Source organism: Pseudophryne corroboree, chromosome 1 (genome assembly GCF_028390025.1).
Source record: "Pseudophryne corroboree isolate aPseCor3 chromosome 1, aPseCor3.hap2, whole genome shotgun sequence".
NCBI lineage: Eukaryota > Metazoa > Chordata > Amphibia > Anura > Myobatrachidae > Pseudophryne > Pseudophryne corroboree.
The window spans coordinates 710,042,882-710,061,414 of NC_086444.1; the positions used below are offsets into that span (position 1 = coordinate 710,042,882).

Here is an 18,533-nt window from a genome sequence, read left to right on the forward strand (position 1 = left end):
GCATAGTTTTTACACTATCTGAGAAAGTTCTAGGCACTTTGGAAAAGTTATTCACCAACATGCACTAAAGTTGTTAAAGTCATTTGTTGATGGTCCAATCAGGGCCGAAACTAGAATTCTTGTCAACCTGGGTAAGGCAGAACTATCTATCTGTCTGTGTGTTGTTATTGTTTTCCTAGGAAATAGGCCAGACCATATAACAAAGTACAAAGAAGAATAAATTCATTATGCTATACATACAGCAAAACATGCATGTGACCTAATTGTTATTGTTTATTGGTTGGCAAACAAGTTTCACCTTTACAACATATATGAATAGTCATTCAAATTTGAGATTATACAAAATGTCTAATAAATTCTAAAAAATAATAATTCAATATTTTCTGTGCTGCTATTTACATCATGGAAGTCAAACTATTTGTAACTAAAAATTTTGTGTGAATAAATGTATCAAACATTAGTATCAAAGCTGTATTTTGATGCAACGGAATTTACAACTTGGCCCAACTTGGTCTATCTACAATATTGTATATAGTTTGCTGCATAGCAATACTAAATGTTATTGTAATTAAAATAACATAATGATTGTCTGTTCTTGACCTCACTGTATGTAAATGTGTTTTTTTTTTACCATAAACATGTAATCTCATTGGCAAACTCTAGAAAAAAACCTCATAGCTTCCAAGGTGCTGTCCATTTTTATAGAATTAGTTATTAGTCATTTGTATAGCAGTAAAACCTTTGTCTCATTACAGTTTCCTTAGTTACACAGGATAATGAATTTAGCACATATGATTTTGATGCAGCTTGTGAATTTGTCTCATGTCTTTATTCTGTTAAGTAAATACAAATTTGTGAAGAAACAAAGTTATTTTCATTCGTATATGTGCCACCATTATTTTCCCCCCCTCATTCAATCTATAGATAATAACTGCAATGCAGAACCACCATTTAAATGCATAAGATTGTCACCACGTTAGAAAATTAAACCTTCAATCAGCTGTGCATTGGATACTATCAAATTTCTGATATGTTTTAACACTACAATACAGAAGAAAGCAATAAGAAAGAAATGAAACAATGATTTACTGTAAGTTTTCATTTAAAATCGATGTGTTCTTTTTTTTATTAATAAGTGAACATTTGCCTTATAAAATCTAAAGGTAAATGGTAAACATAGGTCATTGCTTCTTGCTTGAGACAAAACTTGAACAGAAAAAAAATGTATATTATTTTTCACTACATTAACAGGGACGCAAATTTCAGAAAAACAAAAAGCATACATTATATGCAATGCTAGTATCTGTACAGTACATAAAATATTTAATCTTTCTGCCGTTAGTTTTTTTGATTTTGTTTGTATAGTTGGTTAATACAGCAAAACACAATATATGAAATTAGCATATGATCTTAAAATCCTTTTCATCTTCTGTAGATTGTATTTTTGTTGATTTAGGATATTTTTTTGTCTTATTTCCACAAAGGAACATTTTTGCAACCTATAACCACAATCAAAAGACATAATTAGATTTATAGCAAACAATTGTGTTTTTAGCACTCCAACTGTAATTTTTCAATGTTCAAATTTTACAGGCGCACTGATCTAATTTCTGTGAGCACCAAAATAAGTGCATGCTGAATTTAGCATGCAATTATGTTTTTAATTTCAATGGCACAGTACTGTTATAGGTCAGCTTGCAATGCCAAGGTTAGAGCATTGTCTGGCACTACAATCTTTTGATTTTATTAGCTGGTGCTGTATGCCAAATGCAGTATCCACCATGAATGTGGGCATTACCCTTTAAATCAGTGCTGTCCACGCTAGTGGTTGGACAGTCCTTTTTCAATTAACAGCATAATTAAAGAAGGCCACAAGGAGTGCCGTTAACTTTCTTTGTTTCATTAACATAATGAAGTCTTTTTGGGACAAAAAACAGAAACAAAACTGAGAGCATTACATTGGTATCCCGTACACAGGACTAAAAATGCCAGTTTAAAAAATGTCTTACAGCATAAAGATTTAGGAGCACACACAATATTATTTCTTATAGTAAATCATAAAACAGTTTGTCAACATTGTTTTCCCCCTTTACGTTCTATAGACTTGTGACAAGGTGAGCTGGTTCTTTGCAATTGTCTTCAGTTGGAGTTCCTTCTTTGCTTGGCGGAACTATGAATCCATCGCTGCTCCCCCGTCCTAATGGATAGTAAGTATGAAGCTGATGTATGTTGTTTCGGGTGCCCAAATTTGGCATGCTTTTATAGTATAAATCATCTGTATCCCTAGTTTTGACTGGCGAGGAATCGGTCTGAGTACTAGTGGTAACGCTTCCTGTGACAGCTATGCCAGTTAATGTAGGCATGCTGGTGTAGAGAGAATCTCTGTTAGGTGATTGCATTGCTTCAGTGTGCTCATTAGTTAACAATGGGAAAAAACTTTCACTGTGGTCTGGTGGAACCTTTCTCCTAGAAAAGTGGAGAGACTGGTGGCTCTCTGTAGGATAGACTCGTGAGGGTAGCAGGGGAGCGTCAGACTCCTCGTGTACAAGTTCTAATCCCATGATCTCATCATTAGTAAAAGATGTGGCATCATCAAGAACAATTGCATCCTCCTTTAAATTGTTAATATTATTTATCAACTTATTCACTAGATTCCTATTTTGTTCACATGAGCGTTCGTGGTTGTTCATGTAAGAAGGAATATAGTTAGAAGTAAGCTCTTTCAAAATCTTTTTTTCTAAGGCAGTCTCTTTGTGGTTAAAGCCACGGTCAATTATTTTCACACAGTCACTAAGATATTCCCCTCTTGCAATGCTATAGCTGTTCTCATGGTTACCATTCAGTGGTAGAGTATCCATGACACTTGTATCCCTGGCATTGTTCAGAAGTCCCTCTGGAAAAGATTGCAAACAAAACTTACAATTAGAACAAAGAGGTCACAAACATATTAATTAGTTTAGTGTGAAAGACTATTTTTTTTCCTTTTAAGGCAGACCAATCACCAATGATCAACATGACATTAAATATAGTATTTGGTGAAGAAAGTGTTATGATTTCATGTTTTTCCTCTAAACTATTATAGAACACTTAAAGAGGTTATTGTGTTGGTAATGTATATTTTCGAAATACCCACAGTGCAGACATGGCTCCTGCACATAAACTCTATATAAAAATAAACTTCAACTCTCATTTAGTCAACGGGAGAGCAGATTATATGGGATGTAGTCACGTTGGCGGCGGTCGGGATACTGGCGGTCAGGATACAGATGTCAGAATCTCGACTGCTAGAAATGGCAACAGCCGGAATGCCAACTTACAGGGACTTATTTTTATGGTGGCCGGAATCCCGGTGGCGGTATGCTGCCCACCAGGATACCGTCCGCCGGAATGCCATATCCAACCCGGTTATACATTGTTCATGAGTATGTGCTCGCTAAAAATCAGTGGTGCCATTCCATGCTGTGTATTCAACACTTCCCCTTTTCTACATGCCTCAATGTGTCAGCCTGTAAGAAAGAACACTGAAGAAAAAAGCTAGAAAAGCTAGAAAAGCAATAATACACCAATGTGAGATGAAAAAGAGCATATGATATGCACAGAAAAGGGAATCCTAGGGCAGCTGCAGTGTGAGAGAGCATATTTCTTTAGTAAGTTTAAGGGCTGGTTGGGGTTGGGTAGAATATGCCGGTGTTTGGGATGCCAGTAGTCAGAATACCAACTGCAGCATCCTGATTGTCTGAATACCATCAGGGAAAGGTTAGTATACTTACCCTCCCCCAATGCCCCCTAACTCTTACCCTCCCTACCCGCTGCCTAAACCTAACCTAAACTATTATAGGTCACTTAAAAAGTTATTGTGTTGGTAATGTATATTTTAGAAATACCCACAGTGCAGACATGGCTCCTGCACATAAACTCTATAAATATAAGCTACCCCGCAGTCTAGCCCTAACCCTCTGGAGGGGAGTGCCTAACCCTAACCCCCCTCTCTGCAGCCTGGACCTAACTTCACCTTCCCACAGCCTAAATCTACCCCCCCCCCCCCTTTCCTGGCAGCCGATGCACAATCATTCCGGATCCCTGTGGTCGGGATTTCAGTGCCAGCCTTGTGACTCTATTAGGGATGCAGGTGTCGGCATTCCAAATAGTGTTGGGATCCTGGCATCGGTATTTCGACTGCTGGGATCCCGATCAACCAGGATCTTGACCGGATCCCGGCTGGAAGATGTAACCAAGGTGGTGGAGTGGAAGTGACATAGAAGTGTTTAAGAAGCATAGAAGGATAACTGAATCAATATTGGTATAATTGATAGAAATAATGGAGGCAATAGGGGCTAATGAATGCATAGTCATGCTGCTTAAGGTGGGATTTGCAATGCTATTTTGGGGGGCTTTTACAGTTAACAAGTTAGATGCATCTAGTGCAACTGATATGGCAGTGGGTAGCAATCTGTTTGTTTGTAGATCTAAAGGTAAAAAACAGACATGCAAGAAAGAAAAAGGCAGATGGGTAAAGCTGAAGGCATTAGTAACTACGTGAGAGGTAAGTAAGTAAGACCATTTTTAAATGGTGTATAAAAGTGGTGGGAGTTAACCATTTGTCTGGCGTGGTTGCATAAGATGCAACCACATCAGGCTGGGCTTTCCCTAACATGGTCACATCTGATGTGACCACTGTTATTAGCTGCACACTCTGATAATCGGTGGACCGATGTTTAAACCTTTTTTATTTTTTTATTTTTTTTTAATAAAATCTTGTTGGATATGTTTTAAATAAATATTCTCAACCTAATTCAATCATAAAAAACCGTAACAATTTCTGAGCATTTAAAAAAAAAAAAATCATAACCAGTTCAGTGGTTTAAAGGTATGTGGTATACATTTATGTAGAATTGGAGCTGCAGAGGCAGGTTGGTCTAATAAAGGTATATCAAAAATTTGGGGAGATAATAGTGAAACATTTATAAGGTTTATATAAGAATTGTACAGGTTATTCAGATTCTCAGCTCACATGATCTACAGTCTGAATACTGCAAGTCAACATAGATTGTGCAGACAGAAAGTTATTTTCCCAGTTTTTTCTCCTTAAATGGGCTATTACACTGGCTATTGGACCTAAGTTTCTTTCTTTTTTTTTTTTTTAAGAGTTGTACCTTCTTCTGGATCATCTATTCCCTTTCATCGCTAGGCCATGCTTTGCTTACTTGCATGTCATGATATTGAGATGCTGGTATGGTTTGTTTGTAACACAGTAAGAAGAAAAAGTTTGAATAGGGTGTCGTTCTTACATGCAGCTGAGAATCTGTTGGCAAGATTCAAAGAATATCCACTGTTTAGGTGAAAGAGCAATAACATGAGGCAGTAAAACTGAGGGTTGAGCCTGAAAATTTGTCATGGCTCACTGTTTTGTCAATATACTTACTGTATTGATCTGCAGTTTTTGGGCTTTCTATCATCTAATTCATGATGTCACAGAGGATTATGCCAAACTCATAATTATATATCTCCATAATTGGCCAAAAAGGTCAAATGAGGGCACTCACCAGTAGAAAACATATAAATTTAATAGTTTAGTTGCAGATCACAGTCAATGTTTCGACCCCGAAGGGTCATTCTGAAGACCACTGCATACAATGTCAGCACACCACAGGAAGTGATACTGGTAGCCTCACCAGGTCTCATAAAAATACTCTCCAGTAAACAATCAAATTGGTTAATTACAGAAAATTAGTTACCTGAATGGGTATATTCAGCAGTGGAACGCATAACTTCCGGTGTCGGATAGTATATCGGTTCTAATGGGGACATCAATATAATGTATTTCTTTAATATGTCATACCTTATCATTAGTGGCCAGCAGGCACAGCAAGAAGCTGCTGTAGACCTAGTTAAAAGACTGTTGAAGTCAGAGATTATAAACTCTGGACTTCACTTGCGTCAATCTGCCAGAAGTCGAGGCATGGTGCGCATGTGCCAGGAACCACCTGTATTCCACGGCCATGTTCCACAGAAGCCCATTAGGTAATGCTGGAACACAGGTGCAGAAGAGCGCTCTGTCTTCCACAATCTGATACAACAAATGCTTAAAGTGGTAGCTATCACACAGAACACAATTAGGCAATAATTTTTTGTCTATGTAAAAATACGACTAGTTAGCTACTTTGATATTACAACCATCTATTTTTATGTTTGTTTGTTTTTTAAACTTCCTCATGTTAAGTTTTAACAAACATTGATATGTTAAAACTTGTGCAAACATCCCATATGTGACAGTGGAAAGGCTCAATATTGTGTTGTATAATTACAGTAAGTACTGTAATATTCTGCGCACTAATACCGCTGTCTACAGACCATTAGGGATATGATGGGCTTTCTATCATTAAATTCATGATGGCACCCAGGATCATGCCAAACTTACAATTTTATATGAAAGTGAAAATATGTATGAATGTTGGTTTGGTCTTCATAGGCTCCTGCACGGCTTGATGGATCTGGGCCAAACTTGGTACACATAAACTTCATTATCCAAGTTAAAATACTGGCAGGGTTTAAACTAAAATAAATTCACCCCTTTTGGGGCCAGGGCCATATATCTGACATACAGTACAGTATATAAAATTCATTGGTGTGTTTGTTTGTCTGTCCAGTTATGTATTAGGACATCTTTGAACCAATTTGGATGATACCAACGCAACTTTTTTTGGAGGTTAGGGTCCCAGTCGGACCTCATGGTGGAATGCGCTGGACAGAAATTTGACCCAGCGAGCCTGTTCTGGGCCTTCCACTGGTTGGATTTGAAAGAAAATGTCACATAGTGGTAACAATGGATCCCAAAAGACATACTAGGGCAGTGGTGGCCAACGCGTGGCTCTTGAGCCACATGTGGCTCTTTCTTTATTCAAATGTGGCTCCCAACACTCAAAGTCATGTGACCACAAGAGATCTGTAAACTGCTGCACTCCAGTCAGACATGCAGCAGCATTACGTAGACTGAGAACTGAGGGAGCCAAATACACATGGGGGAGCTGGCTGGAGTGACAAAGGTGGGTGCTGGCTGGAGTGACACAGGCGGGTGCTGGCTGGAGTGACACAGGCGGGTGCTGGCTGGAGTGACACAGGCGGGTGCTGGCTGGAGTGACACAGGCGAGTGCTGGCTGGAGTGACACAGGCGGGTGCTGGCTGGAGTGACACAGGCGGGTGCTGGCTGGAGTGACACAGGAGGCTGCTGGCTGGAGTGACACAGGCAGGTGCTGGCTGAAGTGACACATGGGGGAACTGAAGTGTATTATGTGAATCTGGCTTTTCAATATATTTTATGTGGATCTGGCTTTTTCAATTATTTGATGTAGAAGTGGCTTTCTCATTGTATTTTATGTTGTATCTGGCTTTTTCAATGTATTTTATACCAGGGGCGTGGCCTAGCAGGCACAAGGTCATACCCCATTTTTGCAAGTGCGCCTTTAGCTCGAAGTCGGCTCTTTGATGTACCTAACAAGATTTCTTGGCTCTTTGTCTCTGACTGGTTGGCCACCCCTGTACTAGGGGGTTGGGGTCCCAGTTGGACCTCCTGTTGGTGTACACTGGGCAGAGCATTGACACTGGGAGACTGTTCTAGGCCTTCCACTGGATGGATTTGGATAAAAACTTTAATGAACTGTGATAACTGACAGAAATGACCATAAATTCAATGACCTGAAATAACAGACTGAAATAACCATAAATAAATTAAATAAAATAACTGACAGATATTAAGGAAAGAAGACAAAAAATGTTGCGTACCTAAAAGCCTTGGAACAGCAACAACGTTGATAACAGAAGGAAGACACCAACAGGAACTGTAATGACATTGTATTTAAATACATATACTTTAATAAGGAGTTGGTCCCCCTTTAGCAACTATAACAGCTTCCACTCTTCTTGGAAGGCTTTCCACAAGATTTTGGAGGGTTTCTGGGGAAATTTGTGCACATACATTCTGTAGCGCATTTATGAGGTCAGGCACTGATGTTGGACGAGAAGGCCTGACTCACAACCTCCGTTCCAGTTTATTCTGAAGATGCTCGATGGGGTTGAGGTCAGGGATCTGTGCAGGCCAGTCAAGTTTTTCCACACCAAAGTCATCAAACCATGTCGTTATAGTCATGTTAAAATAGAAAAGAGCCTTCCCCAAACTGTTGTCCAGAATGTATTGGTATGCTGAATCATTAAGATTGCCCTTGACTAAATATAAAGGGCTTAGCCCAAACTCTGAAAAACAGCACCATACCAAATATCCCTCTCCCACCAAACTTCACAGTTGCCATAATGCAGTCAGGCAGGTAACGTTCTCCCGGCATCCACCAAACCCAGACTCGCCCATCTGACTGCCAAACAAAGAAGAGTAATACATCACTCCACAGAACATATTTCCACTGCTCCACAGTTCAGTGTTGCTCTGCTTTACATCACTCCATCTGACCCTTGGCATTGGACTTGGGCAGCTGCTCTAGGCATGAAAACTAATTCCATTAAGTGCCTGCTGCAGTTTTTGTGCTTACGTTAATGCCAGTGGAAGTTCAGAACTTTTCAGCTATAGAATCAGCATAGCGTTGGTGACTTTTACACACCATGCATCTTAGCAGTCATTGACCCCGCTTTGTGATTTTACGTGGTCTTCCTCTTTGTGGTTGAGTTGCAATTGTTCCTAAATGCTTCAACTTTCTAATAATATCATATACAGTTGGCCGACAAGTATCCAGCAGGGATTACATTTTACGAATTGCAAAGGTGGCATCCTATCACAGTACCACGCTTGAAGTCACTGAGCTCTTCATAATAACCCATTTTGTATCATAAATGTTTGCAAATGGAGACTGCTTGGCTAGGTGCTTGAATTTTATACATCTGTGGCAACACCTGAATTCATTAATTAAAACTTGTGGCCAAATAGGTGTGCAACCAGCATTCACATTTCAGTAACAGTGTTTTTACTTGAAAAAAAAAATGCTAAAGATCCGTACAGTCAAAATGTAATGGCGGCAGCAGCAGCTTAACAGCTGTTTTAAGGACAATCAAACGTTCTTCTTTTTATTTTTATATATATATATATATATATATATATAAAACAATATACCCCTTTATGCGCTAGAAGAGCAGCACAGCAAGAAGAATCCCTGTTAGTGGGAACTTGGAGAATAGATACAAACAAAAATGTCCAGAGTGCGCACAATTTATGATGATGTTTAAGAGTATCTCAATTCAGTTTCCTTCAGAAGTCTTTCCAACGGTCCTTAGCTCTCTTTGGGTTCTTCCGACTTGTAGCCTGGAAGTATACCCTCTCACCAAGAAAACATATCACCCAGAAAAGGATTTTTAGTAAAACATATTTTATTCAATTCCATTAAACATAGTTCTTCTAAAACCATAGATGTGTCAACCAAGCTTTTTCCATGCACACACCTCACACTGGTTGGTATACAAAAAATATCAGCCTCACCTTATGGTGTGAGCTCTAGGGTGAATTTACAAACAGGTTGGTGGTGAATGGAAGGAATAAACCTACATTTTTCATCCAGTTGGACTTCTTCAGGGGTAGGTGATTTTAAAAAAATGGTAGGCTCTGTGAACTTCAAAAAAGTCCCACCAGATTGTAATTAATTATCTTTAACATAGGTGTGGTCACTGATTATCTTGATTATTCTTTAAAATTATTTAATAAAACCATTAAGAGTTCATCACCACCTAACATCACATAGGTCCCGCCCCCGGACCACACCAGTGGCGTAAGGACCCAGGGGCCCTGCCAACAGGGATGAAATATGGTGAACTGCAGGCTCCACCAAAAATACCCATGCGTTGGACTGACTGAATACTCCTGGCACGCTGATATACAGTGATGGGGGAGGGTTTGGTGCACAGCTCATACAGAGAGGGGGTAGGGGTGCTGAAAAAAAAATCAGTTATAGTACCTTTTTAAATATGCAACCCAGTGCTGATTTGGAGCCAGTCCGAGCATACAGTAAGTTACTGACTCTGATTTGTTCATGGCTATGATGGCTGACCCCTCGCCAGGCACCAGTCACCTATGGCTTTGCAGAGCTTTAAAGATCAGCCCACCTCTAAGAAATCACATGTACATAAGTATTCACAGCCTTTGCTCAATACTTTGTTGATGCACCTTTGGCAGCAAGTACAGCCTCAAGTCATTTTGAATATGATGCCGCAAGCTTGACACACCTATCTTTGGGCCGTTTCGCCCATTCCTCTTTGCAGCAGCTCTCAAGCGCCATCAGGTTGGATGGGAAGCGTCGGTGCACAGCCATTTTCAGATCTCTCCAGAGATGTTCAATCGGATTCAAGTCTTGGCTCTGGCTGGGCCACTCAAGGACATTCACAGAGTTGTCCTGAAGCCACTCCTTTGATCTCTTGGCTGTGTGCTTAGGGTCATTGTCCTGCTGAAGGATGAACTGTCGCCCCAGTCTGAGGTCAAGAGCGCTTGTTATATCTTGATGTACATTTCTTTATTTCAATGAATCATGCAGTATGAAGATTATGTATTTAATTTCTTATTGGTAAGTAATACTTGCATGGTTACAGATAGACATCAAATCCACATGGCTGCTCCCCTTCTTCTTCTCTCTCCCTTCTACTTCCTGATCACATGTTCATCTGTACTGCAAGATTCTTAAAGGTACACTGACTCATCTAGCTAATGCACATAAACTATCTTCATCGAAACTACAGCGCTCTGGAGCAGATTTTCATCTAGGATATCTCTGTACATTGCTTCATTCATCTTTCCCTCTATCCTGACTAGTCTCTCAGTTCCTGCCGCTGAAAAACATCCCCACAGCATGATGCTGCCACCACCATGTTTCACTGTAGGGATGGTATTGTCCTGTAATGAGCGGTGCCTGGTTTCCTCCAAACATGACAGTTGGCGTTCAATCTTTGTCCCATCAGACAAGAGACTTTTGTTTTACATGGTCTGAGAGTTCTTCAGGTGCATTTTGGCAAACTCCAGATGGGCTGCCATGTGCTTTTTACTAAGGAGTGGCTTCCATCTGACCACTCTACCATACAGGCCTGATTGGTGAATTGCTGCAGAGATGGTTGTCCTTCTGGAAGGTTCTCCTCTCTCCACAAAGGAATGCTGTAGTTCTGACAGAGTGACCATCGGGTTCTTGGTCACCTCCCTGACTAGGACCCTTCTCCCCCAATCGCTCAGTTTAAGCGGCCAGCCAGCTCTAGGAAGAGTCCTGATGGTTCCGAACTTCTTCCATTAACAGATGATGGAGGCCACTGTGCTCATTGGGACCTTTAAAGCAGCATATATTTTTCTGTACCCTTCCACAGATTTGTGCCTTGAGATAATCCTGTCTCTGAGGTCTACAGACAATTCCTTTGACTTCATGCTTGGTTTGTGTTCAGATATGCACTGTCAATTGTGGGACCTTATATAGACAGGTGTGTGCCTTTCCAAATCATGTCCAATCAACTGAATTTACCACAGGTGGACTCCAGTTAAGCTGTAGGAACATCTCAAGTATGATCAGTGGAGACAGGATGCACCTGAGCTCAATTTTGACCTTCATGGCAAAGGCTGTAACTTATGTACATGTGATGTCTTAGTTTGTTATTTTAAAAAATCTGCAAAAATCTAAAAAAAAATTTTCATGTTGTCATTATAGGGTATTGTGCGTAGAATTTTGAAGGAAAAAAAAATTTGGAATAAGGCTGTAACATAACAAAATGTGGAAAAAGTGAAGTGCTGTGAACTTTCCTGTATGCACTGTACAGTCACACTGACCAGGATCCACACACACACTGTCACACTGACGTTTTTTCCTTCTGTTCTATAGGGGTAATTCCAAGTTGATCGCAGCAGGAAATTTTTTAGCAGTTGGGCAAAACCATGTGCACTGCAGGGGGGGCAGATATAACATGTGCAGAGAGAGTTAGATTTGGGTGGGTTATTTTGTTTCTGTGCAGGGTAAATACTGTCTGCTTTATTTTTACACTGCTATTTAGATTGCAGATTGAACTCACCACACCCAAATCTATCTCTCTCTGCACATGTTATATCTGCCTCCCCTGCAGCGCACATGGTTTTGCCCAACTGCTAACAAAGTTCCTGCTGCGATCAACTCAGAATTACCCCCTATGGTAGGTTTCTGTCCTCCTTGAGCTTGCCTCACAAACACTGACCAGGGGCTAATCACACACTGTCACGCTGAACAGGAGCCACACACTATCACACTGACCAGGGGCGGGGCAACTCACAGACTGTCACACTGAGCAGGAGCCACTCAAAGACTGTCACACTGAGCCGGGGTCACACAATAACCTGGGACCACTTACACACTGTCACACTGACCAGGGGCCACTCACACACTATCACACTGACCAGAGTTCACACACACTCATATGTGAGTGGCCCCTGGAGAGTGTGAGTGGCCTAGTGTGTGAGTGACCAGGGGCCACTCACACACTAGGCCACTCACACTGTCCAGGGGCCACTCAAATATTGTCACACTGACCAGGGGCAACTCACACACTGATACACTGACCAGGTGCCACTGTGACATTGTCAACTCACATATGCCACTGACCAGGGGTAACTTTCACACTGGGACCACTCTCACACTGGCCACTGACTAGTAGCCATTCTCATGAATCAACTCTCACACTGGGGCCACTCTTACACTGGCCAATCTCACACTGGCCACTTTCATACTGGAGCCACTCTCACACTGGCCACTGACCATGGGCCACTCACACACTGTCTAGGGGCCACTCACTTTATATTTTTTTTAAATAAAACCTTATTTTCAATTCACAGAAAGCACACACACACACACACACACACACACACACACACACACACACACACACACACACACACACACAAATCAAGAACAAAAATATAGTGCTACAGATTATTTGAGGAAGGGGGCCCCCAAATTGGGATATTGTTTAGGGAACCATGAGGTCTATATCCACCTCTGGCAGTGACAGTCTGGCACCTCCTCCTCCCTGCACCCAGCTCACCTCTCTCATGCTGCTATGGCAACCATATGCCATAGGAAATGCACATTGGGGCTGACTGATTCTGAGGGACCGAATATAGTTTAGCAAACGTACAGTATGGGGTATAGCCACAAAAAGCAGGTGTGGTTGTAATCTAACCGGTAATAATCTTTAACAATTCTGTTGTTTTATAAAGAGATACCTCTAAGACAAGGGTAAGGTACTTATGAATCCGGTAGGGCTCCCCAAGAGTCAAAAATATACGTACACAGAGAGACTATTTTGTTTGGGGGCACTCTTATCAACATATATTCATTAAAACAGCTTTTATTATTTCATTAAACAAACACAAAAAATATACAAAATAAGCTTTCTCCTGAAGAGAGAAACAATAAGAGCATACAGTATTACATCAGTGAGGACAAAATATCCCATTGATAAACCATACAATGTAACACAATATCACCACTGTATCCTTTGGCACTGTTAGTCAGTGTAAACCACTGTCAAGAGTTCACCTCACACAGTTTTTTTCCAGGAGAGGGGATTACTTTAGGTCCTTTGGTACACTCAAAAATAAAACAAAGAAGAAAGCCTCATAGTGTATGACACCTTCATTAGTTTTGCAATCAAGGTCACACACCTAGCCTCCTACCAGAAATGATGGTCCACAATAAATGTAGACAATATCCCATTCATGGTAGCAGGTAAAATCCTGTTATGGGGCCTAATTCAGACCTGATTGCAGCAGTAAATTTGTTAGCAAATGGGCAAAACCATGTGCACTGCAGGGGGGGGGGGCAGAAATAACATGTGCAGAGAGAGTTAAATTTGGTTGGGGCGTGTTCAAACTGAAATCTAACTTGCAGTATAAAAATAAAGCAGCCAGTATTTACCCTGCACAGAAACAATATAACCCACCCAAATCTAACTCTCTCTGCATATGTTATATCTGCCACCCTGCAGTGCACATGGTTTTGCCCATTTGCTAACAAATTTGTTGCTGCGATCAGGTCTGAATTAGGCCCATGGTCACAATCCTTCCTTCAATATATCCATAATATACCTCCATTGTATACATAGAATAGAAAGAAACTCCTAATAGTGTAATACAATATTTTTATTAAATCCTTAAAACATACAAACAAATAAAAGAATGAACTGTCACCAGATCTTTTGGTCTACAGGATTTACAAGTAGACAAATGCACAGTAGTTAACAAAGTGTCCACCGTCTACTGGCAAACCGTGAGAGAGTCCAGTCAAAAAATACTCATTCAACGCGTTTTTGATACAGGTGTATCTTGCTCAAAACATGAAATGAAAGACTGTTTTTACATCCATTAAACAGGGGCAGCAGTCCAGACAGGAATGCAGTATAGAAGTCCAAGGAATCACAACAGGGACAGGAACAGGGAACCAAAGCACATGAGCTAGGAAACATAGTTCAGTGACCAGCCATTGACAAACCAGTCAATAGATGCAGCAGTGAGTAGCAATATCATGTGGCAACCAGTATAGCATAAATTTGATAGCCTCCCTTAAAGATTCCTAATCTAAAGTCATCATTGCAGCATTAGCAAGATATGGATATATAAATCATAAGTTATATACCATTGACTTCACACATACCATGTATTTAACAGTATGTAGGTTCTGTTTTACTCTATCTGCAATTATATATTGAGGAGTATCACACGGAACATAACAGGTTTCCCACCATTAAATCAGTTCAAAAATATCTATATAAACAGCATTATGCTCATATAACAATGCATTATTAACATACTTGCTCATATAACTGTGAGAAGTATGGAATTTGGTTATTGCTCTCTAAAGATCAGTTGGAAAAGCAAATACATGTGATAGGAGTTAGGGTGACCATAAAATCTTTTTAATCTGGGACACCTATGATTTATACAGGTTCTGTGGCTGGCTAAACTCTAGCCTGAATTTCACCTGGTTTTAGCCAGCCACAGAACCTGTGTAAATCATATGTGTCCGAGATTAAAGGGATATTATGGTCACCCTATAGGAGTAGATATCTGCTTTCAACCATCTGTCATCAGCATCGAATGGCTTAACGAGAGTCTCTAGATCCAATGTATGTGTTTAAAGATTGTCTTGCATCTGCTGTCAGTCCTAAGAATTTGGGCTTATGGCAGTACAGACAGTAAGGTTCAAAGGCTGAGTGTAATAAACAGCAAAAAATATTTGTGTGTTGTATACAATATAAGTAAATTAGGAATAATAAACAATTTATTTGTTGTGACTCATTTATTTGGGTGACATTTTTGTTACATCAGACATTGATTGTGTGACAAATGTCTCACACAGTATAGACAGCAAATCAAAACAAATCAAATCTCCCATTATGGCACTGACAGCTCCATATAGCTCCATATGCATTTTGTGAGCATAATAGGAGTTGCTAAACTGGAATAGATTGTTAAAGAGAGGAATTGGAAATGCCCTCACTTCTTATCTGACACTCCTGCTGTTGTTGTGCATGTGTCTACAGACAGGAATGCTGCCTTAGCATATAACAGCTGAGTGAAGTACTGGGAGGCACAAGTGAAAAAAAAACTCCTCAAAAGTGGTATAGGGTATTGATTCCCGTGGTAAGGTTAACCCTCACTACCCAGGATGGAGTACTTTGGCAGTGTCAGTATTACATTATTCCAGAAGTATGAGAAAACTGAAGTACTGTCTGTAAGTGGGGATCTAGTGTGCGCACAGCCAGTGTCCACCAAAAGCGCATTTCACCCTTGGGTGTTGGTCACGGTCTAGGTATCGAATACCTACTACCCGCCTCCTCTGATATCCACTTCTCTGACTGAAGGTGTGCTGGGCAAACTACAGAAAGGCCCATGATATCAGAGTGAGTCAGACGCAGAGAGGGTGACACTCAACGGAGGCTGTACTCTTCTATTCCCCCTGCACAGGGCTGTGGTTTAGAAAGAACATCTGTTTCTCTCTCATGTTCAGCTGGGATATTTGAAACAACTGCACTGCACACCAAGCATCGCTAGTGAAGTCTACTAGGGTACAAGATGTCCTGGTGTCCGGAGTCCGGCGCTAGTCTCTACTCACACTGCCCACTTTTTACACCTTCGTATCTTACAGGCAACACCCCTGCATGGCCGAGATGAAGACTGTATGATAGGAATGATGAAGAAGGTACATGTGGTTATGGTTTTGATGGAATATTGAGATCAGGCTGTGTAGTAAAACATAATTGAGATTGAGAAATGCATTACTTGTATAATGGGGCATGAGAAGGATCTTATTTATGTAATGTAACATGACACAGGCATTATTTATATAATGGAACATGGGAAGGACATTGTTTATATAATGGGACATTAGAACAGCATTATGTATGTAATGTAGCATGAGAAGAGTATTATCTAATAGGTATGGGAAGGACATTATTTCTCTAACGTCCTAGTGGATGCTGGGGACTCCGAAAGGACCATGGGGAATAGCGGCTCCGCAGGAGACTGGGCACAAAGTAAAAGCTTTAGGACTAGCTGGTGTGCACTGGCTCCTCCCCCTATGACCCCCCTCCAAGCCTCAGTTAAGATTTTGTGCCCGAACGAGAAGGGTGCAATCTAGGTGGCTCTCCTGAGCTGCTTAGAGTAAAAGTTTAAATAGGTTTTTTTTTTTTTTTTTCAGTGAGACCTGCTGGCAACAGGCTCACTGCATCGAGGGACTAAGGGGAGAAGAAGCGAACTCACCTGCGTGCAGAGTGGATTGGGCTTCTTAGGCTACTGGACATTAGCTCCAGAGGGACGATCACAGGCCCAGCCATGGATGGGTCCCGGAGCCGCGCCGCCGGCCCCCTTACAGAGCCAGAAGAGTGAAGAGGTCCGGAAAATCGGCGGCAGAAGACGTCCTGTCTTCAATAAGGTAGCGCACAGCACCGCAGCTGTGCGCCATTGCTCTCAGCACACTTCACACTCCGGTCACTGAGGGTGCAGGGCGCTGGGGGGGGGGCGCCCTGGGACGCAATGAAAATACCTTAAATGGCTAAAAATACATCACATATAGCTCCTGGGCTATATGGATGTATTTAACCCCTGCCAGTTTTCCACAAAAAAGCGGGAGAAAGGCCGCCGAAAAAGGGGCGGAGCCTATCTCCTCAGCACACAAGCGCCATTTTTTCCTCACAGCTCCGTTGGAGGAAGGCTCCCTGACTCTCCCCTGCAGTCCTGCACTACAGAAACAGGGTAAAACTAGAGAGGGGGGGGCACTAAATTGGCATATTAATATATACAGCAGCCATATTAGGGAAAAACACTTATATAAGGTTATCCCTGTATATATATAGCGCTCTGGTGTGTGCTGGCAAACTCTCCCTCTGTCTCCCCAAAGGGCTAGTGGGGTCCTGTCCTCTGTCAGAGCATTCCCTGTGTGTGTGCTGTGTGTCGGTACGCTGTGTCGACATGTATGAGGAGGAAAATGGTGTGGAGGCGGAGCAATTGCCTGTGTTAGTGATGTCACCCCCTAGGGAGTCGACACCTGACTGGATGGTCTTATGGAAAGAATTACGTGATAGTGTCGGCACTTTACAAAAGACTGTTGACGACATGAGACAGCCGGCAAATCAGTTAATACCTGTACAGGCGTCTCAAACACCGTCAGGGGCTATAAAACGCCCGTTACCTCAGGTCGATACAGACACTGACACGGACACTGACTCCAGTGTCGACGGTGAGGAAACAAACGTATTTTCCAGTAGGGCCACACGTTACATGATCACGGCAATGAAGGAGGTTTTGAACATTTCTGATACTACAAGTACCACAAAAAAGGGTATTATGTGGGGTGTGAAAAAACTACCCGTAGTTTTTCCTGAATCAGATGAATTAAATGAGGTGTGTGATGAAACGTGGGTTTCCCCCGATAAAAAACTGCTAATTTCTAAAAAATTATTGGCATTATACCCTTTCCCGCCAGAGGTTAGGGCGCGTTGGGAAACACCCCCTAGCGTAGATAAGGCGCTCACACGCTTATCAAAACAAGTGGCGTTACCGTCTCCTGATACGGCCGCCCTCAAGGAACCAGCTGATAGGAAGCTGGAAAATATCCTTAAAAGTATACACACATACTGGTATTATACTGCGACCAGCAATCGCCTCAGCCTGGATGTGCAGTGCTGGGGTGACTTGGTCGGATTCCCTGACTGAAAATATTGATACCCTGGACAGGGACAATATATTATTGACTATAGAGCATTTAAAGGATGCATTTCTATATATGCGAGATGCACAGAGGGATATTTGCACTCTGGCATCAAGAGTAAGTGCGATGTCCATTTCTGCCAGAAGAGGATTATGGACGCGACAGTGGTCAGGGGATGCGGATTCCAAACGGCATATGGAAGTATTGCCGTATAAAGGGGAGGAGTTATTTGGGGTCGGTCTATCGGACCTGGTGGCCACGGCAACGGCTGGAAAATCCACCTTTTTACCCCAAGTCACCTCGCAGCAGAAAAAGATACCGTCTTTTCAGGCTCAGTCC

At 41.5% G+C, this 18,533-nt stretch overlaps 1 protein-coding gene across 7 annotated transcripts in view; it reads right to left on the reverse strand.

Annotated features, from left to right (window-relative positions):
- Window positions 1–405: 405 nt before the first annotated feature.
- ADGRL3 (adhesion G protein-coupled receptor L3) overlaps window positions 406–18,533 on the reverse strand; it is a 1,270,535-nt gene continuing 1,252,407 nt past the window's right edge. For 2 of the 7 annotated variants that reach the window (XM_063914964.1, XM_063914991.1), the window contains one exon: window positions 2,744–2,893. In XM_063914964.1, coding sequence (XP_063771034.1) covers window positions 2,833–2,893 — 61 coding nt within the window. In that variant the 3' untranslated portion in view covers window positions 2,744–2,832. Of the gene's footprint in view, window positions 2,894–18,533 lie in introns of all 7 variants that reach the window. The other 5 variants (XM_063914936.1, XM_063914945.1, XM_063914955.1 and 2 more) reach the window with 5 other exon arrangements.